Source organism: Culex pipiens, chromosome 3 (genome assembly GCF_016801865.2).
Source record: "Culex pipiens pallens isolate TS chromosome 3, TS_CPP_V2, whole genome shotgun sequence".
In the NCBI taxonomy this organism is placed as follows: Eukaryota; Metazoa; Arthropoda; class Insecta; order Diptera; family Culicidae; genus Culex; species Culex pipiens.
In genome coordinates, this window is record NC_068939.1 from 185,783,628 (window position 1) to 185,808,416 (window position 24,789).

At 36.1% G+C, this 24,789-nt stretch overlaps 1 protein-coding gene across 2 annotated transcripts; it reads right to left on the bottom strand.

Annotated features, from left to right (window-relative positions):
- Window positions 1–25: 25 nt before the first annotated feature.
- LOC120423203 (acyl-CoA:lysophosphatidylglycerol acyltransferase 1-like) lies at window positions 26–23,767 on the bottom strand. Of its 2 annotated transcripts, none has more exons than XM_039586906.2 (8): window positions 23,424–23,767; window positions 8,150–8,534; window positions 7,866–8,074; window positions 4,060–4,274; window positions 3,867–4,003; window positions 3,540–3,799; window positions 3,303–3,484; window positions 26–3,244 (listed from the first exon to the last, which is right to left on the bottom strand). In XM_039586906.2, the coding sequence occupies exons 2-8, from the start codon at window positions 8,170–8,172 to the stop codon at window positions 2,981–2,983; spliced, it is 1,290 nt and encodes a 429-aa protein (XP_039442840.1). In that variant the 5' UTR covers window positions 8,173–8,534; window positions 23,424–23,767; the 3' UTR covers window positions 26–2,980. The 2 variants fall into 2 exon arrangements, with proteins under 2 accessions (XP_039442840.1, XP_039442839.1); XM_039586905.2 differs by having other exon boundaries at window positions 7,866–8,077; window positions 23,424–23,766.
- Window positions 23,768–24,789: the final 1,022 nt, after the last annotated feature.

A 24,789-nucleotide genomic window follows, 5' to 3' on the forward strand; every position in this document is an offset into this window, starting at 1 on the left:
TATTGGTAGAGGGATTTGTGTTGCTTTTTTGCTTGTTTGTGCTACATTTACTCCAGCAATGTGCGAAAGAAAATCGGTCAACACTTTTTTTTTGTATTTTATGCTTAAATACGCGCCATTCGCAGAAACACGCACACAAACACTCATTTAAACAAGTGATGCAAGAGATAAGCCCTTTTATTATCTTCACACACATCTTTGCTCTGACTCTGACCGCTCTCTCTCTCTTTGCCTGTTTTAAATCGATCCGATTGAGTACTTAAATAAATACGTTTTAAACCTATATTTACATTCGATAAGTTAAAAAACAAATGAAAAAAATCTAGATGCATTTGCCTGCATTGAACCCTGTTTTGAACAGTGACTTGTAAAATGTAATCCATCTTACAAACTAGCAACCATCTAATGTTTGTTTTGTTTTGTTTTTATGTCAATGTTGATTTTTGTGTTTTTGTTTTGTGTTTAGTACATCCACTAGAAACAATGCGTTTTTTTTTTGTATCAATATTTTTTGTCATTGTTTTCGCAAATATTCGTCTTATTGAAGCTTATTTCAGCCGCCGTGTAATTTTTCTTTGTTATGGACTTTTTTTCATTTCTTCTTTTCACCATGATTACTGCAAGCGATCGTTTTCAATTGATCTAAAAATAACGATATAGGTTTGTCATAAGATTTTGCAAGTGTTGTTTTCACTTGAAATAATTGATAAATTGGTAGCTGAAAATTTAAAAAAATGAAAATGTAAACTTCAAAAAAACCATATACAGAAATTATTTTCTTTCAATTCTTATTTTTTTTTAAATTAAAGAAATATAGACTTAACCTTTATTTCTTTAATATTTAATTTTTTGAATTATTGTATAATTCATGATTGATTTTTGTTTATACCCCGTTAATTATTTCTTGTTTAATTCTTCTTTATTTTTTCTTTAATTGTTCTTTAGTTTTTCTTAAATTCGTCTTTAATTCTTTTTCAATTCTTGTTTTTTTTTTATTCAAGCATCCTTAAGCTTTGGAATTTTCGTTTTTAATTTTTTTAAACTCATGTTTTGAATTTAGTTTAATTAAAAAAATTTTAAACCTTCGAATTTTGACAAATTAAAAAAAATTACATACTTTTTTTTACATTCAAAACTCAATTTAATCATTAAATTTTTAAATTAAATTTTCAGAGAAATAAAATTAACTATATTTAATTTTTGATTTATGAAAAATCACAATTTTAATCTTTCATTTTAAAAATTGGATTTTCAAATTTATTTTGATCAAAAAAAAATAATCATTATCTGATTTTGTTTCCATCCTACAATTGTTATAATTTTGATATTTCCAACATTTTACTTTTTGAATATTTTTTTAATAGCCACATTTTAAAGCAAATTATATTTTTTGCAAGTTTGATTTCTGATATTCAAAATATTTACTATATTTTAACATTCGTTAGCCGTCAAAATTTATAGTTAAGGTTTTTCATTTTTTAAACTTATTTAAAAAATTAAGGCCGTTGCAAATATTTTTTGAAGTCTATGTCATATTTCCAACAATTGAAATGAATAACATTATAATTATTTTTTAATATTTAAATTTTTATATAAATGATATTGTTTTTTTTCTCATTTTTGATTACTCAAATTCCTATGCTGCGAAAATTTTCAGTTAAAGTTTTTCATTTTGAAAATTTATTTCAATTTTTTTTTAATCTTCTGGTCCTACAAATTTTTTGAGTCTTACTATTTTCCTTTTTGCTGGAAACGTTAGCATTTAAAATTAATGTGTAATAAATTATATTTTTCAATAATTCAATTTATAATTACTATGTTTTTAAATTATATTTTTGAATAATTCATTTTTTATATAAATTAAATTTAGTTTCGATTACTCAAATAAAAAAAAAATATAATGTATCCCTAAGCTATGATTTTTTTTAATTTTCGGAATTTAATAAATATTAAATAATTTAAAAAAATCGTATGTTTAAACTTAAAAATTTAAAGTTTTATGTCCCATAATTTTCAAATTTTTAAATTTCCAACATTTAAACTATTAAGTTTTATTTTTGCATTTTTTTTTTAAATAAAATTTAGATGTTTTTTTTATCATTTTTGATTTCTCAAATCAAATAATTTTTACTTTATTAAACATTTAATTCTTGGAACACATTTTTTGGAATTATTTCAATTAATATTTTATATCTTCGAATTTTGAAACTGTTTGCAGCTACAATTTCAAATTATTTAATTCTTCTATTTTAAAATTTCCAACAATTAAAATCATTACATTTCTAATTAATTTCTCCTTCATTTATTTTTTTTTTAATTTAGATATTTTGTGTTTAGATGTTGCAGAATTAAAAAATAATTAAGTTTATGTTAAATTTTAGGCTATCAAAATATTTAGATCTCTGCTCTAAGTAATTAGATCTGTGATCTAAATATTCCGACCGTAATATTTGGACTTCTATTACAATGTGTTGATCGAAAAAAAAGATCACTCGCAATAATCAAGGTTCTTATATGACTGCTTACCTACTCGAATGTGTTTTATTGTGTATAGTTTGCCCACACAGTGTAAAAACGATTGTTGGCGTCCAACTTACACACGAACACGCTCCTTTAGGTCTTTATATGAAAAGTTTTTTTTATCTCCTACTAAATAGCTAGTTTGGTTAAATCAAGAAAATAAAAGCACACGACTTTATTTCGTTCCCAACTTATCGTTTTGAGAAGGTTAAAAGAAAGAACGAGGGTTGTTGTTGCGCTACCGTTCATAAGATTACAAGGTCCTTCCTCTCGTGCGTTTGCAAAAAAAAAATCTTTAAATCGTGCGTATTTTCTTCTCACTTTTCTCTCTCTCTCTCTCTCTCTCTCTCTCTGACCAGTACATGTTACCAGGGTTTGTGTTAGTCTTTGTGTTTTCATCTCTTGTTACAAACAATTTTAGCGCCAATTTGTGCCTCGGACCGAGGACCGGCATTTGTGCTTAGCTGTTGCTCAGCAGATAGACGTACATGACATTCGAGTAGTTGATCAGCATCAGTATCAGCTGGTAGTGGACGTACGTCGAGGTGACAAAGAACAGATGGATGAGTAAAAAGCGCAACAGGTCCTGCTGCACGACTGTCGGGAGCGTAGCCGACGAGCCGCACGGGAACGTCCCGGTGCGGTAAAACTCCTCGAGCAGGCGTTCCTTCTCGAAGAACCGGTCGTACAGCCACCGCGTGAGAGATTCACTGTCCCGGGGAACCTACAAGAACAGTTATTGAATTTCTTCCAAATTTAAACGAAATTAACTAGATACTAACCTCTGAGCTGCGGTACAACCGGTAGAACAGATACGTCTGGCACGGGTTCCGGAACCCGTGCACGATGTTTGGTAGATCTAGGGGTTTCCCGTTTGGGTACCCGATGGTGACGTCCAGAATGTACTCAAGACAGTCGCTCAGCTTGCCGTTTAGTTTGGTAAATGGTGAATCCTTAAAATTATCTAGAGAAAAAAGCGTTTTATTACATAAAATGTTACATCACCCTAATCGACTTACCACAGTCATCGGTACTTATTGCTTCGCTATTGATTAGGGTGCTACTAACGTCATCATGCTGCTGACTCTCTTCCTGCAGCTGCTGCTGCGAGGTCGCCGTCCTCGCAAACTCGTCCTCCACGACGGCGGACGGCATCATCCGGGCCCCGTCCGAGCAGGGAGAATCCGGCGAGCCGAGCACGTCGACGATGGCCTTCATGGCGCCAACACGTGGCACGGTGACGTTGTTTAATACTGGTAGATTGTTTTTCTCGGCAAATCTTCAGAGAGGTGACACAACATCATGAGACAACTGCTGACAGAGGACGGTAAAGCAGACATTCTTACCTTTGGCTTACTTCCTTTCGTTTGCGCAGAAATCCTCCCTCGGGGAACAGCACCATCCACTTGCGCTCGCGTGGAATGTATGACTGGGTGAGGTGCTTCTTCAGATCGAGCAGCGACCGCTCGCGGTTTGATTTGCCCTAAAAAGCAAGTCGTTAATTTCTTTTCAAAGATTCTTTTCAATAGCAATTCTCACCGAAGCGATGAAAAAGTCCTGATGGATCAAACTGACCGCCCCAAAGTTGGTGTACTTGAACAGCCGATCCATGATCCACATAATGTTCGGCAAGACGCCCTTCTTGACGTTGAACGTGGCCATCAGCAGCGGAACGTCCGACGTGCTCTGGTGGTTCGCAATGACCAGCGTGCGCTCGTCCAGGGCCGGCGTGATGTCGTCGCCCATTTCAACCACTACAAATATGTAAAGAATTTAGTCCAATATGATCTTTAAAGTTTTTCCCTTATCCGTGGTGTCTACTCCAATTCCTTTTTTGTTAAATCTTCGAAATCGAAAATTCTAAAATTATAATGATTCTAAAATTTCAAAATGTTAAGATCCTAAAATTCCAATGCTTCTAAGCTAAATAAATTTTAAAATAAAAAAAAAATCAAAAATAAACAAACATTGGGAACTTTCAAATGTCCATACTTCTAAAATTCTGTATTACACAATTTTACATACATACAAAATTTCATGCTTCTAAATTCTGAAAATTTCTAAAATTTCTAAAAATTCTAAAATCTCTAAAATTTCTAAAATTTTCTAAAATATCTAATATTTCTAAAATTCATAAAATTGGTAATTTTTTTTTAAATTTCTTAAATTCAAAAAAAAATATAAAATTTCTTAAATTCTTTAAATTCTTAAAATAATTTTATGAAATTCTAAAAATTCCTAAATTTCCTAGAATTCCTAAAACTATTAAAACTCCTAAAATTTCTTGAATTTTTAAAAATATCTAAAAAATTAAGTTCCTAATTTTTGTAAAAAATCTTGAAATTCCATGCATATCTAGAATTTCTAACATTCTAAAATTCTTAAAATTCCTAAAATTCTTAAAATTCCTAATATTCCCATAACATTTCTTAAAATTAATGAAATTTCTTAAAAATTTCATAAAATTCCTTAAATTTCACAAATTCCTAAAATTTCTTAAATTCTTAAAATTTTAAAATTTCCTTAAAATTTCATAAATTTCTAAAATTTCTACCAAAAAAAATCTTGATATGCCAAAAAATTTTTAAAATTCTTGAAATTCCATGCATTAAAATTCCTAAAATTCTTAAAATTTCTAAAATTTATAACATTTTTTTAAATTCCTAAAATTTAGTAAAATTCCTAAAATTTTCATAAAATTTCTAAAATTTAAAAAAAATTAAAAAATTTTAAATACCAAAAAATTTCTAAAATTCAAAAAAATATTAAATTCTTAAAATTTTAAAAATTTCCAATAAAAATTGTAAAAAAATATCATTTATAAATATCTCAATTTCTAGTTTCCTAAAATTATAAAAATTTCTAAAATTCTTAAAATTTCTATAATTTATAAAATTTCCTAATATTCCTCAAATTTCGAAAATTCTTAAAATTAAATGAATTTCTCAAATTCCTTACACATCTAAAATTGTCAAAATTCCAATTCCTTTTTTGTTAAATCTTCGAAATCGAAAATTCTAAAATTATAATGATTCTAAAATTTCAAAATGTTAAGATCCTAAAATTCCAATGCTTCTAAGCTAAATAAATTTTAAAATAAAAAAAAAATCAAAAATAAACAAACATTGGGAACTTTCAAATGTCCATACTTCTAAAATTCTGTAGCTCAACAATTCTAAAATTCTAAAGAAACTTCGAAAATCGACAAAGATTACGGACTTTCAAATTTACATACTTCTAAAATTCAGAATAAACCTCGAAAATAAACGAAAATTGCGGACTTACAAAATTTCATGCATCTAAATTCTAAAAAATTCTAAAATTTCTAAAAATTTTAAAATTTCTAAAATTTCTAAAATTTTTAAAATTACTAAAATTTTCTAGAATTTCTAATATTTTTAAAATTTCTAAAATTTCAAAAATTTCTAAAATTTCTAAAATTTCTAAAATTTCTAAAATTTCTAAAAATTCTAAAAATTTAAAATTTCTAAAATTTCTAAAATTTCTAAAATTTCTAAAATTTTTAAAATTTCTAAAATTTCTAAAATTTCTAAAATTTCTAAAATTTCTAAAATTTCTAAAATTTCTAAAATTTCTAAAATTTCTAAAATTTCTAAAATTTCTAAAATTTCTAAAATTTCTAAAATTTCTAAAATTTCTAAAATTTCTAAAATTTCTAAAATTTCTAAAATTCAAAAAAAAAATTATAAAATTTCTTAAATTCTTAAAATAATTTTATGAAATTCTAAAAACTCCTAAATTTCCTCGAATTCCTGAAGCTATTAAAACTCCTGAAATTTCTTGCATTTTTAATAATATCTAAAAAAATAAATTCCTTATTTTTGTAAAAAAAATCTTGAAATTCCATGCATATTTAGAATTCCTAACATTCAAAAATTCTTAAAATTCCTAACATTTCCATAACATTTCTTAAAATTAATGAAATTTCTTAAAAATTTAATAAAATTCCTAAAATTTCACGAATTCCTAAAATTTCTTAAATTCTTAAAATTTCTAAAATTTCTAAAATTCCTAAAATTTCTAAAATTCCTAAAATTTCTAAAATTTCTAACAAAACAAAAATCTTGATATGCCTAAAATTGTTAAAATTCTTGAAATTCCATGCATTAAAATTTCTAAAATTCTTAAAATTTCTAAAATTTATAACATTTTATAAAATTCCTGAAATTTAGTAAAATTCCTGAAATTTTCATAAAATTTCTATAATTTAAAAAAAAATAAAAAAATTTAAATTCCAAAAACTTCTAAAATTCAAAAAAAATTCTAAAAATTCTTAAAATTTTAAAAATTCCCAAAATTTTTCAAATTCCCAAAAAAAAATTGTAAAAAAATATAATTTATAACTATCTCATATAGTTCCCTAACATTCTAAAAATTTCTAAAATTCTTAAAATTTCTATAATTTATAAAATTTCCTAATATTCCTCAAATTTCAAAAATTCTTAAAATTAAATGAATTTCTAAAATTCCTTACACATCTAAAATTGTCAAAATTCCATAACTTCTAAAGATTAAAAAAAACTAAAATTTCTAAAAATCGTCAAATTCCTTAAATTTTTTAAAATCCTTAAGTTTATAAAATTTCTTAAATTCTGAAAAAAATCTAAAATACTTAAAATTCCTAACTTTCCCAAATTCTAAAAAATTCATAAAATTCTTAAAAAAATCCCAAAATTCCTATAATTTATTAAATTTCTAAAATTCATAGAATTCCAAAACATCATAAAATTCTAAAAATTTCTGATTTCTAAAAAACCCTAATTTTTTGCAATTCTTAAATTCTTAAAAATCAAAAAAAAAATCTTAAAATTAAAAAAAAAATACTAAATTTCTAAAAATGTTAAACATTATAAAATTCTTAACATGTTTAACCCATTATTTAAAAAAAATCTAAAATGCCTGAAATTATAAAATAAAATACATTGAATTTTTTTTAAATGGATTTCATTGAATTAATAAACATCAAAAAAAAATCTGGGATTTGTTTAAGGTCATTTGAATTCCCGTCCTATTCAAATTTCTACACAGAGAAAAAAGAGTTCCCAAAATCGTAAACAAGCGAATTTCCAAAAACGTACCATGGGATTTGAACACTTTGTTCGTGATTCCCATTTTCATGAACGCTTGTTTGCGATTTTGGGAACTCTTTTTTCTCCGTGTAGAGTTTTTTTTATAAGGACTTATAAACATATGACTGTTACTGTTATAGGTACTTAAAAAAATACTTTAGATTTCCAGGACAATGAAATTCAGTTCCAAATTTCCCCTGACCTTTCCGGAAGCCGACACCACGGACAAAACGACCCTTATCCCACCGCCCTTACTGTCGTATCCCGCCGTGTAGGACCACATGGTCACGTTCGCCAGCAGCCAGTGGAACAGAACGCCCTCGATTTTGTAGTAGTAACTCTCGTGGATCTTCTTCAAGGGCAGCAGCAAGAACATCCATATCAGATAGGTCGGCACGCAGTAGATGTTGTTCACAATCACAAACACCGTCCGGAACAGGGCCCGCGGGTATTTTATCACCTCGCTACTGAAAATGGCAATGACGACGTCTTTGCATTAGTGTTCGAGTTGATCACAAGAAGGGTGATTGAATACTCACATCAGTCCACTGCAGGAGGGCATGGCTAAGCTCTGAGCACTGATAACCGAAATTCTTGTTCGAATCTTCCGACACGCGGCCAAAGTACAACTGAGAATTCCCCAAAAGGACTGAGGACTGACCTTCTCTTCCACTCAAACTTATCAACCTCACCACGTTCGGTTTTCTTATCACACGAGCGCGCGTATACGATTCTTAACTTTTTGTGCGAAACCGGAACTTCATTCACTTGGCCAGCTGTGACTGCCGGGGCTGACCCGCCGGTGATTCCGAGGTGAGGCGTCCAGACGGAGCGCCAGCAGCATCGCACCAGCAGCCGTGTTTCCGTGGTGGTCGGTCGGTCAATCGCTAGTGTCCCTCTCTCTATCGTGGGAAAGGTTATCGCCTGAATGATAGCCGGCAGCCAGTAGCGTTTGTGCAAAATGAAAATAGAAAGAAAGAAAACAAAGTGAATACGACGTTGTTGGTATAATGAAAGTTTCGTGATTATCGATTATTCGGCGTAGTGGGAACGGGGTGGTAGCAAGAGGCGCAAAAGGGATAACAATCTCGCACACCGATTCATCCAGCGGTGTTTGTTTAGGGAAGAAAAAGTATTTCTGAAAATTATGAATTATCAACCTGAAAATTGAAAAAAAAAATCAATTGAAGAATACAAAAATACTAAGGCCTTTGCAACTTATTTTTTGTTGTGATGTATTTGATTTTTTGATATTTTGTTTTTTTGATATTTTGATATTTTGATGTTTTGGTATCTTAGTATACCGTAAACTGGGGTGACTTTGATAGCCCGGGGTTACTTTGATAGGTTTTCAAATGCCCGTCAAATTAATATTTAAACATTTTTGAGAATGTTGAGTATGTAAGCATTAAGGGAAAGCTTATTATCGAACATATATGCAAAAATGTGACTAAAAAAATAAAAAAAAGTGTACAAATTTAAATTTCGAGCCATGGTTTAAACATTTGAAAAAAAACATTGTTTAAAAATGCATTATACACCTGTCTAGTTGTTTTGCAATCATTAGTCTCCAAAATATTAAAGTATTGAGAAAACTTTTTTTTGCGAAAAAAAAAGTTTTTGCAAACCTATGCATTGGAATTTCTTAGGGGAAATATACCCATTTTAAGCCTAATAAGGTCGTGTTTGAATGATGCTGGATAATCTGGAGTGTTCCATGAAATTTACTAAAACCAAGTACACCAACGAGTAGAGCAACTTTTTGTGAACATTTCTGTTTATTTTCACTTTTAATAAAACTTATGCTATTCCTTTTACAAACATTTAAAAATAATATTCCCCAAATGCATTCTAATCAGTCGAGTGCATTGGGCCACGCCCATTTTCCTATTTTCAGCTTAGTTCTTTTTTACTTCCAGCGCCTTTTGGGTCTGCTTAGTGCTGCCAAAATTTATGAAATTTTAAGCGAACACTCACGAAAAGTAGCATTTAAAGCATTTAAATTTCCTGGCATCACTGGCTTACTCCAGATCTTTATTTGCCTTCGCTTCTCGCTCGGTTTTCTTCAGCCTTCGATTAGAATGGGTCGTCAAAATTCAAACGTCAAAAGACTTGGCACGTTTGTGTTTTTGATGGCGCTTGCTAATTATTTACATGTTTCGGGATTATTTTTCAAGTGAGTGACCAACTAATGTGCAAAAGAACATGTTGCCGGTAGTTGGAAGCAATTTTATATCATAAGCGCAGGGACAAAAGTTAACCTCTGATCATTTTGCTTGTTTAAACATTCAATTTATGTCGACGCAAAGCCGAGATATTTGCATTTTAGTGAACAAAAAGTGGAGAATTTTCAAAGTTCTTAGTATATAAGCGTTTTTAGCATAACACATGGGCTACTATTACAAACGATTACAAACGAGAAGGCATATGGGTAATTCTCTACCAACTCACACGAAATCGGGAAAAGTTGCCCCGACCCCTCTTCGATTTGCGTGAAACTTTGTCCTAAGGGGTAACTTTTGTCCCTGAGCACGAATCCGAGGTCCGTTTTTTGATATCTCGTGACGGAGGGGCGGTACGACCCCTTCCATTTTTGAACATGCGAAAAAAGAGGTGTTTTTCAATAATTTGCAGCCTGAAACGGTGATGAGATAGAAATTTGGTGTTAAAGGGACTTTTATGTAAAATTAGACGCCCAATTTGATGGCGTACTCAGAATTCCGAAAAAAAAACGTATTTTTCATCGAAAAAAACACTAAAAAAGTTTTAAAAATTCTCCCATTTTCCGTTACTCGACTTTAAAAATTTTTGGAACGTGTCATTTTTTTTTGTCATTTTTTCATTTAGAACAAAAAAATTTTATTTTAAAATTTTGTGTTTTTTTCTAACCTAGCAGGGTTATTTTTTAGAGTGTAACAATGTTCTACAAAGTTGTAGAGCAGACAATTACAAAAATTTTGATATGTAGACATAAGGGGTTTGCTTATAAACATCACGAGTTATAGCGATTTTACGAAAAAAAGTTTTGAAAAAAATACTTTTTGCGTTTATCTTTGTTCCGTCGTCCGTGTCTGTCACGGGTGACCATGAACGGCCATGATCGATGACGACCAACTTTTTCAAAACTTTTTCAACACCAAATTTCTATCTCATCACCGTTTCAGGCTGCAAATTATTGAAAAACACCTCTTTTTTCGTATGTTCAAAAATGGAAGGGGTCGTATCGCCCCTCCGTCACGAGATATCAAAAAACGGACCTCGGATACGTGATCAGGGACAAAAGTTACCCCTTAGGACAAAGTTTCACGTAAATCGAAGAGGGGTCGGGGCAACTGCTGTGTGAGTTTGCGGAGAATTACCCATATATTTTGGATATTTTTATTTTGCACGCTCAAAAACGATATTTGTTAATAACATTTCATAAAAAAAGAGATTTTCTCACAATGTGACGTAAACGAGCATTTCTGAAAAAAATTGTTGTAAGAAAACATTGTTCCTGACATCCTAATCTATCATTCTAGGGGTGAGCACCAAAGATTTGACAACTTTTCATTTTTTTTGGACGGCCTAGCATACAGTCTAGACTCGATAATGTTAAAGGCCTCGAAAAAAAATCACTTGGAATAAATTGAAACAAGGAAAAAATATTTTTTTTCTTTTTTTTTATTGTTGAGTTTAAATATGTCTCCTAACAACTCAAAATTGATGACAGGGCACATGGGGCATTTATGCGAATATGGGCAGTAAACTACTCTAAAGTGATTATGACGTTTTAAATCAAAGATGGCGGCCAAAATGGCAGTGATGAAATATTGAAACAATGCATTTTGTACACGCACTGCCCTTGTACCTCCATCTCACATTTGAATTGATATTTTCAAACAAAAAATGAATATAGTAACTAAAAAACCTGAAAAACTTTTTTTGCGCGAGTCGATTTGCGAAAACGTAGAGATAACTCTATTAAAATCAATTACTTAAGCTAAAAAAAGAATTCTTTAATCTTTAAAAAGTAAAAACTAAAAGTATCTAACTCATGACTACTCCACCCTAATCCTTCATTCTGATAACACTTTGCTCGCCCACAAATTATCGCCCGCGCTAGATATCGCACCAACCAAGTCACGATCGGCTTGAGCCCGTTCATGCCTACCATCAATTAAAGTCTCAGCGTTCTCAGCTGACCTTGTCCCCTAACCACCACCACCACCACCCACCGTGCGTTTCGTCCTTGCGCGGCGGCCACTCCACCTGTCATTCTCCACGGGGTCACGCGCACGCGACACGGTTCTTCCAAAACACGGTCACGGCGTTCAATCGTTCGGAACGTTCTTTTTCCGAAAAAAAAGCAAAACAAGAGAACTGGTTTGAAAAAGTGTCCCCGGCGAAACCGGTCCAAAGTGGGTTGTGGCGGGTTGGGCACCGAACTGTACCGGTGCATTAAGGTGTTAACTTTTGAGGGGAGGGTGGGAAGTATCAGCAAGAAGATTGATAAAGAATCACCTGTAGAAGCACGTGTCGCTTTCGACATCGTCAGTTGATTGATGGCCACAGTTCCGACTGAGATAAGGCAAGAAATCTTACGTGTATCGATGAGACAATATGTTTGAGCGGGGGAGTACACATTTAAAGCCACTCTAACCGGAGCGTAGATGACTCAAACACGTAAAGTTGGGAAGTTAAGTCGGTGGCGTGTTGTTTTCCCCGACAAATCAACCGTTTTGCTGTGGAATTCTGAAACGTAATACCTCTTCTGATTATTTTGTAAAACTTCCAAAGTGTCCTTTACGCCAGGGCATCGGCAAATGTAAACCAATCCAACTAATTGTGCAACAACTGGTGATGATGTTGATTAGGGAAGTGTAATCCAAACACGGATGACCTAATCCGTCTGAAAGTAGCAGCAGCCGGGTTCACGTTTTCCATACGCGCTGCAAATGTTTGTGCTTTTTTTCTGTTTCTGTCGCGAACGCCGACGCCACCGGCGACGATGACTAATAGATTGGCCATTGATAAGAAGAGGTGGTACGACGAGGTAGAAAAAAAAGATGATTGGCAATGTGGCGATATTTGCTGCGGAAGTGAACATATGGTTCGTGGTTTAAATGATTTTATCTATTGCTATTCTTAATTGCTTTGTAGACAATATTTTAAAGACATGCACTTTTTAACAAAACAGAACAAACAAGTCAAAAATTGTAGAAAAATATTGAACCCTGAAATCCACATATTTGGAATACTTATTTGTTGAAGACGTAAACATTCTTGGAATTCGAAATATTTAATAAGTAGTCAAAAGTCAAAAAAAAATCATGGTAACATTACATCTGGGAAAGGGTGCATCTCTTATGTGAAAAAATATTATAATTTCTGGAGCAACATTTGAAAAGGGCGCATAAGCATTTTGACAACTGGAACTATTTTGCAAATTCCGAGACAACGGGTAACTATTTAATAAAACCCGCAGTGTTAAAAAGAAGCTGTGGAGGTCAGCTATTGTTTCACAATTCAAGTTTTGTGAAAAAGTTACTTATTGTCTTGGAATTTGCACCAAAAATTTCCAAATTTCCAAACTTTCCAAATTTACACAAAATTTTACTATGTACAACGGTAAAAAAACACGATTGAAACCCATTTCCGATCACTTTATTTTTACATTTTAATGCAAAAAAATAAATAAATAAATAAATTGACAAGACAACATTTTACGATGGAACAGGGTTGCTCAAAGTTTTTGGATGCTGGGCCAAATGTACAATATAGTTTTTAAAATTTCAATTTCATGTTGAAAAGACTTGAAAATACATCTATAAGCAGATTTTTTTTATTAATTTTTGTTGTTGCCTACAAATCTTTTATTTGACACGTTCAGCATCATTTATATCAATGTTGACTGATATTGAATTGTCCTTTTTACCAAAATAAGTGTTTTGAGTTAGACATCAGAAATCAGCCATGGCCATTAGCATTTTCACAACAAAACTGCATATATTTTATGATTGAATTAACTATTCAATAATTTTCTGACTGATTATTTAACTTCAGCAAGTCGAAATAATGTAATTTTAAGGAATTTTACTAAAATAAAACGAAGAACTGCTCATTTTCGAGCAAAATTAGGGAGGTCCAATATACACAGAAAAAAATATGTAAATTTACACAGCACGTAATTACTGTTTCTTATGTAAACTCACTCAATGTAATGTTGAAATATAATGTAAAGAGTAAAAAGTCATGGAAATTACTCTAATGTAAATCTAAATCTAATGTAAATCATGAATCTAATGGAAACGTTGAGCATGGAAACTCAAATCTGATGAATTTCTACCCGTGTTCGGTTTCCTGTAAATTCCAATTCAATGTAAATCATATATCCAATGTATTTCTGCCAAACGTTGACTTCAAAACTACCCGAACTAAAAATAGTAATATTTGGTTCTCTTTCTATCGCTCTCATACTTCGCTGGCCCACTGCCTGAGCCTAGCCCTGAACAAGTTGATGCTTTAGCCGCTCGTTTATAAAATGCGAAGATGGCTCAGTCGGCAGCGGGTAGCAGCAGCAACACCAAACATTCTACCCGTCGTCCGTTCGATTCCAGTCCAGCGTTATTCCACTTGGCCGTCGACGAGAAAGCGTCCTCTACCTGTGAAACAATTTTTTAAAATCATAATTTCCTTTTGCTGCCCGCTTCACTCATTTTAAAATAGAACATAGGCCACACCCTTTTCCTACTGCAATCCAAGTTGAGCTTCTCATTCCCATTGGCCAATCAGAATTTGTTGATTTGAACTAATGTAAATTCCAAAAGTAATGTAAATTCGAAAACTAATGTAAATTTTCAAAACTAATGTAAATTTCCAATGAATCTAATGTAAATTTCCAATAAACCTAATGTAAATATACATCAATATACATCATGATAAATAATGTTAATTGACAGAAATATTTTTTTCTGTGTAGCTGTTTCATGTTAAAAGTACCAAAAATGCTGAAGCCGTAAAAAAATATAATTAATCAAAACTATAGTCAATTGTACTTAACTGAAGCATCATAATTGCAGTTTGAAATGATATTTTATGATAAAAAATCAAGAACAAACCATTTTTTTTTTTTTTAATAAACATGCCTCGGGTGAGTTTTCAAAAAGCCGTAAGAGCCATCATGACCTCCGACACTAATTTTAATTTTTATCCAAATTGAAACAAAATTTCATTTATTTTTAAGTTAGAGCACTTGAAGGACATGTAGATGAACAATCTCAAGCATTTTTTAAATTTAAATAGGTCGAGTACCGTTGCAAAAAAGGCTTTGTTTACCAATGGCTCTTAGGTCTTTTTGAAAACTAATCCGAGATGCGTGGTTTTATCAGCAACTATAAACAAATCTATTGTTTAGTTTCAGTCAACCATTTATGTAATTAATATGAAAAAATGTGCATCAAAATTACTTTTTTTATTATTTTTATGTTTACAGTGATTTTTGAAACGTTTTCTCTGATCTTTTTCGGAAATAAATGTTTTTTAATGTCTGTTAGGTTTTTTTGTTGTTTAAAGCCAAATTAGTTAACAAAACATATTTGTTTATGATGAAAAGTGAGCAGAATCCATTTATTTTATTTATTATGTCTATCATTAGACCTACACCATGCATCAAAACATCAAATATCGGTTAAATTTGGTATAAAAATAACAGTTTGCCTATAGTGGACCTGGGTCCACAATCGGATTATGGACCCGGGTCCACTGTAGGAAAAGGGGGCCATAACAGGCAAAAAAACTTTTTTTTCAAATGGCTATTTTTCTGCTCAAAAACAAATAAACTGATGAAACAAATAGTCAAAATTGTTCAAAAGACTACAGTTTTCATTGTTTTGTACAAAGGGTTATGAAAAAGGGCTTAAAATATTGAAAATTTGTGAAAAATGTGCATCGGCTCTACTAGGGGGTCCACTAATGGTTTGTGGGGACTTAATCCGGAGTCGACGATTAAAACGAGGTTTAATAACTAACTAACTGATGTTTATTGATTACGACTTTCTCCGCGTGTTTCGTCTGATTGGAGTGAGACAATTCTGAGTGGTCAAGGTTGTGTCACATAAGGTAACACACTCGACTTGCTTGGTGTGTGTGAGGCGTAACCCACAGGGCCCCCCCAGTTACACCAGGAATCTGACCCGATGTCCCGACGGTGTAACTTTTGTACGGTGATCATCCGCAGGATAGTCCAACTCCTGGTTGAGCATAAATGCCGGCTTGAGCCGGTCGATCGAAATCCGCTGCGTCTTCCCGGCAACTAGAACATCCATCCACTTGGCATCGCGACGCAACACCCGGTGCGGTCCATCGTACGGATGCTGTAGAGGACGCTTCACAGTGTCGACACGTACGAATACATGTGTACACTCCTTCAACTCCGGACTCACGAAGAACTTCCGGGTACCATGGCGATCGGGTTTAATCGGCTTGACCTTTTCGAACGAACGGTGGAGCACTTTCGAGAATTCGGCTTGATCCATGTTCTGCGTAGGGGCTTCCAGGAACTCCCCCGGAATACGAAGAGTTTGGCCGTACACCATATCCGCTGCTGAACACTGTAGATCGTCCCTGTAGGCAGTTCGTAAACCCAGGAGAATCAGCGGCAGTTCGTAGAACCAGTCCTTGGGATTCACGCACATGATCGCTGCCTTCAGAGTTCTATGGAACCGCTCAACCATGCCATTTGCTTGCGGGTGGTAGGCGGTAGTCCTAATGTGGTGAACTCCAAGAATGCGCGTCAGCTCCCGAAAGAGGTCGGACTCGAATTGACGCCCTTGATCCGTGGTCACGTCCTCGGGCACACCGAAACGGGAAATCCAGGTCGAATACAGCGCCTCAGCCACCGACGCCGCAGTCATGTCCACCAGAGGAATGGCTTCCGGCCACCGGGAAAATCGGTCGATGATGGTCAAGAGATATCGGTGACCATTTGATGGTGGTAGAGGGCCAACCAGGTCGATGTGGATGTGCCGAAACCTTGCTTTCGGCAACTCGAAGTCCCGGAACGGAGCAACAGTGTGGCGAGTAACCTTAGAGCGTTGACAATCCAGGCAGTTACGGACAAATGCGTTGATTTCCTTGTTCATTGACGCCCACACGAAACGTTCCGCTATCAGCTTCCTTGTTGGCTTCGACCCTGTGTGAGCGATCCCGTGGAAGTGCTTCATGACTGCGAGGCGGTGCGCTTTCGGGACAAAAGGCCTTGGGTTGCCACGTGATGTATCGCAATACATCCGCTGCAAACACCCTGGCAACGTTCTTGATTCGAACTTGAGAGACGTTGTCGTCGACTTCAGCAGTTGTTGTAGCTCAATGTCCCCGGCTTGATCCTTGGCAATCGATTGAAAATCAACCGAACTTGGAGAAGAAACACTTTCTACACGTGACAACGCATCGGCTACGTAGTTGTCTGTGCCGCTTACATGCCGAATGTCCCTGGTGAACTCCGATATGAAGCGGAGGTACCGCTCCTCGTGCGGCAGCCGAGAGTTCGAATCCGTTGCTAAAGCGTACGTCAGTGGCCGGTGGTCGGTAAAGATGGTAAAATTTCGTCCCTCGAGGAAATGCCGGAAATACTTCACCGACATCTTCATAGCAGTCAGCTCACGTCCGAAGGTCGAATAGTTCTGCTGCGATTTGGAGAACTTTTCCGAGTAGAACCCGAGAGGTTCCCAAACGCCTCCGCTAAGCTGCTGCAGAACGGCTCCCGCAGCGGTGTTTGAAGCATCGATCATAAGCCCCAGCGGTTTGTTGGCTGCTGGATAGTGAAGTAAAGCGGCTTGAGCTAGTGATTGCTTGCACTCTTCAAAACTGGCTGCTGCGTCTGCCGACCACTCCAACTTCCGGCCGTCGTTCTTGCGATTGTCCGGAATCAGCTTTCGCAGGTTCGCTTGGAGGTCCGTTGCACGCCGAATGAATCGCTTGTACCCATTCAACAAGGCGAGGAAACGGCGAAGGTCCTTCACCGTAGTTGGCCGCTCGTACTGCAAAATAGCTTCAACACGGGCAGGCAGCGGTCGAACACCGGCCGAGTTGATCAGGTACCCCAAGAACTCCACCTCGGGCTGGGCGAAGCAGCTCTTCTCGACGTTGATAACCAAGTTGTGCTCTCGGAGCCTCTCGAAGACTACGCGCAGGTGAGCGCGGTGCTGTTCCGCAGATGAAGAGGCGATGCAGATATCGTCTATAAAGACGACAACAAAGTCCAAGTCACCGAAAATTTGGTTCATGTAACGTTGGAATGTCTGGCTCGCGTTGCAGAGACCAAATTGCATCCGGGTAAACTCAAAAAGACCGAATGGGGTAATTACTGCCGTTTTGGGTATGTCGCTCTCTTCAACTGGAATTTGATGGTAAGCCCGTTCCAAGTCCAGCGTCGTAAAAACAGACTTACCGTCGAAGGAGTTCAACAGGTCGTGTATGTGGGGCACCGGATAGCGGTCAGGAACAGTCACTTGATTCAACCGGCGATAATCACCCACGAACCGCCACGTGCCGTTCTTCTTGGGAACGCAGTGCAGGGGGCTGGCCCAGCTGCTGCTTGACGGACGGCAGATTCCCAAGTCGCACATTGTCCGGAACTCCTCCTTGGCGGCCTTCAACTTCTCCGGGTGCATTCGCCGCGCCTTCGAAGCCACCGGCGGTCCTTTGGTGACAATATGATGCGTTACTTCCCGTTGAGTTTGTGTCTGCAGCGTCGAAGGGAGTGTCACTTCACGGAACTCGTGCAACATTTCGCCGAACGGGTGTTTGGCGTCCACGACAGTGACGGTGTGCAGATCAACTGTCATCACACCACCAACCGATTTGAGCCCCGTTTTCTCGTCCACCAAACGTCGATTCCGCAAGTCCACGATAATGCCAAAATGTGCCAGCCAATCTGCTCCAATTATCGGCATCGTCACCTCCGCAACGAGAAACTGCCAAGTGAAGCTACGTCGCAGACCCAGACTAGTGGTCAAGAACCTCGATCCGTACGTTTTAATACGGCTTCCGTTTGCCGCATGCAGTTGTTGTGTTGGAATACCTTCTGCTCGATCTCGTCTGCTTGCCGGTATGATGGAGACATCTGACCCGGTATCGATCAGGAACCGGGTGCTGGACACAGGATCGTAGATGGTCAGTCGGCGGCTTTCGTGTTCTCCCCCCACTTTCGCCGTTTCCAGTGGGGAAGAACTTAGTTTTTTGAATTGAACGCACAGGGTTCACGGCACTGGTGAGCATCTCGACCGTATTTACGGTGGTACCAGCACACTTCCTTCTGCGATCCGGTTCTTGATTTCGACGAGGAACGGCCTCGAGAGGCCGATCGGTTCCGTGTGCGTTCAGACGTCGTCAATCGACGAACTTCGGCGGTCAGAAAATCTACCTGTTCTTGAAGACCGGAGGCGCCGCTTGGTCCAGCTACGTCGTCAACGGCGGCCGTCGTCAGAGAGCTCGTAACCCCCACCATCTTGTCGGCCATTTCAGCCAACTTGTCCAATGTTCCGTCGTGACAGCTTAGGATTGGACGAACGTTTACCGGAAGCCGCTGAATGAAGAGCATTTTGAGCAGATTGTCGTCTACTTTCAATCCGATTGCCAGCTCGCGCATCTTCGCCAGCAGATGCGTAGGACGCAAATCGCCCAGTTCGTACGAACCAAGCAATCTCTCCAGCCGAGTTTCCGCAGAGAGCACGAAGCGGGAAATCAACCTTTCTTTGACGGCAGCATACTTGTTGTCAGCTGGAGGAGCTACCACTAAATCCGAGATGTGGCAAATGACGGTCTGGTCCACCTTCCCGATAATGTGGTAATATTTCGTCTCGTCGTTTACGACCCTACCCAAGGCAAACTGCGCTTCGGCCTGGGCAAACCACATCACCGGGTCATTCTTCCAGAAATCCGGCAACTTGATTGAAACTGCTGCAGTTGCAGCAACTTCTGCGTTGTTGTTTTCGGTCGACATTTGAGGTTATGTTCCACGTCGGAACGATTTTTCTCGGATAACCGGAGCGAGCGCGTTCGAACAACGGTAAAAACTATTTCCGCGGCGTCGGGGTCACCAATGTGGGGACTTAATCCGGAGTCGACGATTAAAACGAGGTTTAATAACTAACTAACTGATGTTTATTGATTACGACTTTCTCCGCGTGTTTCGTCTGATTGGAGTGAGACAATTCTGAGTGGTCAAGGTTGTGTCACATAAGGTAACACACTCGACTTGCTTGGTGTGTGTGAGGCGTAACCCACAGGTTAAAATACCCTAGAATTCTAATCAACTGAAATCAATCTAAAATGCATTTTTCTGCATTGATAATCATATTTAGCATGTTTGGGCTTGTTTAAAAATGTATTGAATTTTTATGAAATTCCAATGTACAGCACCGCCAAAATTTTATTTTTCGCCAAAAATAAATTTTTTGTCAATACTTAGATATTTTGGAAACTAATGATGGCAAAACAACTGGAAAGATGAAAAATGCACTTTAAAACACTTTTTTCATTAAAATGTTGACACCGTGGCTCGTTATTTAAATTTTTAAGGGCTATCTTTTGAAGTTAATGACATACAGGGTGACGACCTTTCAGGGTGTCAACCGAAAACTAACTTTGTTGGATGACGTAGTAGGGCAAAGGTGTAGAGAAGAAAATTTCATTAAAGTTTGTCGAAGGCCCCAAATTTGTAGCTCTTAATCTACCCATTTTTGCAAAAATGGTCCAAAAAAGCACTTTTTTGGTGATAACTCAAAATGTTCTGAAGAGTTGATAATAACATAAAATTACACATCTTTGCCCAAGACTGCAAAATGTTTTGAGCCTTTACTGAAGAGTTATAACCATTTCAAAGTCATTTTGAGCCTATTTTCAAGTTGCTATGTTTTCAAAATGACGCACTTTGGCGCAAAATGAATAAAAACATGTTTAGCCCAAAAATTATGTAAGATAAAATTTTATATAATAGTTCGAATTTAAAATCAAGAATTTCTTTTATATTTGGTCACTTTAGAAAGGTTGTCCTATTTTTTCATAGACAATATATTTTCCATAAAAGTTTATCAATTTAACCATCAATTTGCCGATGATTACCACGTTTTCAAATATATTCCGCGTAAAATTATAAATAAATTGATAAAAACCGTCAAATTCAAATTGAGATATCTAAAAATAGACACCGATAGACACGGAGATAATTTCAGGCAATGTAGTTGAAAGTGTGTATTTTCAGGTGCATTGTTCGGTTTTGCGCCAAAATGTGCCATTTTGAAAACATAGCAACTTGAAAATAGACTCTTTAAATTGGTTATAATTCCTAAGTAAAGGCTCAAAACTTTTTGCTGTCTTCGGCTAAGATGGGTAATTTTATGTCATAAACAACTCTTCAGAACATAGTAGGCCGCTTAAAAAACATTTTGAGTTATCACCAAAAAAGTGCTTTTTAGGACCATTTTTGCAAAAATGGCGTATATCTCGAGTAGATTAAGTAATACAAATAGAAATTTGCAAAAATGTGTAATGGCGTAATTTAATCTTTTAATTAAGTATAACAAATGAAAAATTGTTGCAAAATTATTTTTCAACATTTAAGGCGTTGCAAATATTTAAAAAAAGGTTTTGTTCCAGATTTTCAATCATTAGCATTTAAAAAAAATTAAGGTTTGACAAAAAAAAACATTTTAGTGAAAAAAATCGAAAATAATTGACCAACATTGATTTTTTTTACAAAGAATCACAAAATGCTCAAAATGCTTGTCAAAATGATTCTTCGATTGCACATAAATTTTTGAAAAAAAAAATATCCACTGGTGTTTCGAGCCGATTTTGAAGGGGGGAAGGGTTAACAAAAAATTTGAAAAATATTTGCAACAGCCATATTTTCCGATATTAACCAAATTGTGTCTGCCTAAATCATATGGTAATGAATCAGATTACAGTTTCCAGAAACATCCGATACAGTTTTCTAAATAAGTTTGTTTAAATTTCTTTTCGAAATTTATTTTTAAAATTCACATTGAAATGTGTTTGTTAAATTTTTATTTGTGTCATATAAATATTAACAAATAATTAAAAAAAATGTACACAAAAAAGTTAAAAATGTTTAAAAAAAATAAAAACGCTTTAAAAAATGGTCAAAGGGTCAATTTCATGATCATTCAAAATAGGTCCGCGGGCCATGCTTTGGTCACCCCTGGTTTAGTTGGAGATTTTCCGTAATTCATTTGTTCAAAAGAAAAAAAGAAATTACAAAAAAGTTTTAGAATGAGTCATTTTCCAATTTCAGTCCTGATTTTTTTTAATTAACTAGAGAAAAGAGTTTACAACATAGTTAGTCAAGATAATTTCTTAAATCACTCAAACCCAAAAATCATTTCTCAAAATTCTCCCAGGTCAATTTGCTTCGTTAAATCTGGAAATTTTAACGCACGCACCACGGAAGAGCACATGAAAAAAAAAACCACGTAAACGTTGAGCTAATCCAGATAAACCAAGTCGCGGTGTGTGTGAATGTGTACGTTCGCAATAAACAGTGCGCGCGCGTTCGAGGTGGCCTGGCTAGCCAACGCAATGATGGCCAAGGTAGAACGGTAGCCTAGCACCTTCCAACGGTCTGATTATATTTATCACACACAGAGACTGTTGGCAGCAAAACCGGGTAATCCACGTCCGCTGCCTTCCTTTTGTTTATGGTCGCGTAGCATGTGCGGCCGCTCAGCTGACATTTGGAAGGTTTGCTCATCGCAAAAATGTCCCACGTTTGGAGAATGAGTGAAGATTTTTGATTTGATTTGAATTGCACGTTGGACATGTTTGCGACAACGTATCCATCATAATTTATTTTCACTGCTCCATTATCAGCTGAGATTTGCCAGATCTGGGCATATTTGAAGCATTAATCAAATGAATGAGCCAAGTACTACTTTGTAAGACAAAAGACGAACAATGATGTCGCAAGTTGATTACATAAAAAGGTAAAAAGCAGGCAAAACGTCTTCAATGCTTGAATGTTTACAAACAAAAGTTATTGAATGATTGCTTTGGTTCCTTTGATCAGTTCAGCGGACAGCTAGTCATAATTTCAATTTCCCCTCACGATCCACACTCTCCCGGCCTACTCTAAACCACGGGTCGCCATGGTAGCGTTTTTAGATAAACAATTTTTTCGCAATTTCTGCTGCAGTTTTGATTGGTCGTGCTTTCTCTCTGTCCTTTCCCCCGCCACCGTTCGACCGGATGGAAAATCCCGTTCTGATAAATACTGCCAAGCAGCAGCAGCAAGGATACAAACATCAATTTATTGATTTTTCATTTCTCCCACCGCACAGACGACACTCCTTCCTGGCCGGGGCTCTCTCTCGCGATTAAGACTGCAAGCACGGGCCTGCTCCGATGAGATGAGATAAGCGGTTGGTTCTGTACTTTTCCTCTTCAGCACGACCAGCGATCTAAACAGGCTGTGGCTCATGTTGGATCGATTCCAAGCCAAGTGTCGGCTCTTTCGGATGCAAACACTCAAACACACACGCGGTCATCCCAGCAGCCAGGATAAATTATTCAGCAAATCCAGCGGCACTTTTTGCCGACCGCCAGTTCTAATTGAAATTCGATAATTCGAGCTTGAGCCTCCAGAAGCAGCAGTAGGCTGTGCGATATCAGATTTTCTTCCCACGACCTTGATCCGGCCGCAGAATTTTGATTGAAGCGTTTTCATCCTCCCTCCCCCTCCACTTCCTTTTGCTGCTGCTACCACCCGGGATTTTTTCTTAATTCCACGACGATTGAACACAAGGAAGTACTCACATTTTCCCCCGTGCAAAACACTCCGACGACGGGTGGTGATGATTAATCCGGGTATGTTTCGTTTCCCCCCCTTCGCACACCGCACCAAAAGCAAACGGTAAATCCGGCAGCTGAACCAGAAAATTTATGCTGCGGCCAACCCCCCGGGACGGTACGGTACCGGCACACACGTGTAACAGAGTGGGATTGTTTTCACGCAAACACGCACTGAAATTTCACCTCAATGAAGTTTTAGAAGAGTTTTTCCCCTTTTTGATGGTTCATACAAAAGAAAGGTGAGCCGCGAGAAACGAAAAAAATCGCACATCCACAGCGAGCGATTGAAGCCGAAGTAACTGACTGAACTGACTGATTTTCCCGTAAACAGTGCAAATTTTGCGTTTTTGACGTTTGTCAAAATGGCAACGTTGCCAGATTCGATTTACGCGGTCTTTGATAAAAATATCTGCAAGCACGAAGGCAGAAACAAATTATGTCTGCAGTTTAAAATATTTGTAGCGGATTTGGAATCTTTGATTTGCATCATAAACATTTAAATTACTTCAAAATCTAAAATCTGTTGCAAACTAACGTGTTTGTTCTCCCCTCCCAATAACATTTACACACAAGATCCTCTGTAATTAATCTTAGCCTTTTTCGATGGATCAACTATGGTCCCCTTTGAACGAGCTGTCAAGTAGGAGCTTTTCTGTCAAGAAGGACCGCGAGGTTAATTTTTCAAAATTGATTTAAAAATCCATTTTAAATACTTTGTGGTCGTACAAAGGGTCATTGTACTCAGAAAAATAAGCTCTATCGCTGTAAACAATAATATCAGCAATCTAAGCTTCATCTTAGGACCCAATTGGGTCCTAAAATTAAGCTTAAATTTGAGATCTTATTGTTCATAACGATATAGCTTGTTTTTTCTTAGAACTATATGGCCCTTTGAACGACCACAAAGGATTTAAAATAGATTTTTATATCAATTTAAAAAAAAATAACTACGCGGCCCTTCTTGACAGAAAAGTTCCTACTTGACAGGGACCGTAGTTGATCCATCGAAAAATGTTGTCTTGTAAATTAATTTTTTTGCTTAAAAATGGAAAAAGTTATCATAATCGGTTTTAAACCGAGTATTTTTTACTGTTGTACCGTAAACTGGGGTCAATCGGGACACATGGGGTGAATTGGGACAGCAGTTTCAACCACAGAGTAAGACAGAGTCACTACTGCCATTTGATTTTTGGTTCCACTTTGTGGTACATCGCAGGTACATCGCACGCCTGCTACCAGCAAACCTTATGGAGCCAAACATTAAAATGACATTTCTTCTGACTGCTCACTCTGTGTTACTCTGTGTTTCAACCATGTTGGAGCACAATAT

Excerpts from the sequence above, each read along its gene's own strand:
- LOC120423203 (XM_039586905.2), bottom strand. The coding sequence starts at position 8,172 with ATGCCCTCCTGCAGTGGACTGAT. Across the intron at positions 3,800-3,866 it reads CGAAAGGAAGTAAGCCAAAG|ATTTGCCGAGAAAAACAATC; the intron begins GTAAGAATGTCT and ends ACCTCTCTGAAG. Across the intron at positions 3,485-3,539 it reads AATAAGTACCGATGACTGTG|ATAATTTTAAGGATTCACCA; the intron begins GTAAGTCGATTA and ends TTTTTTCTCTAG.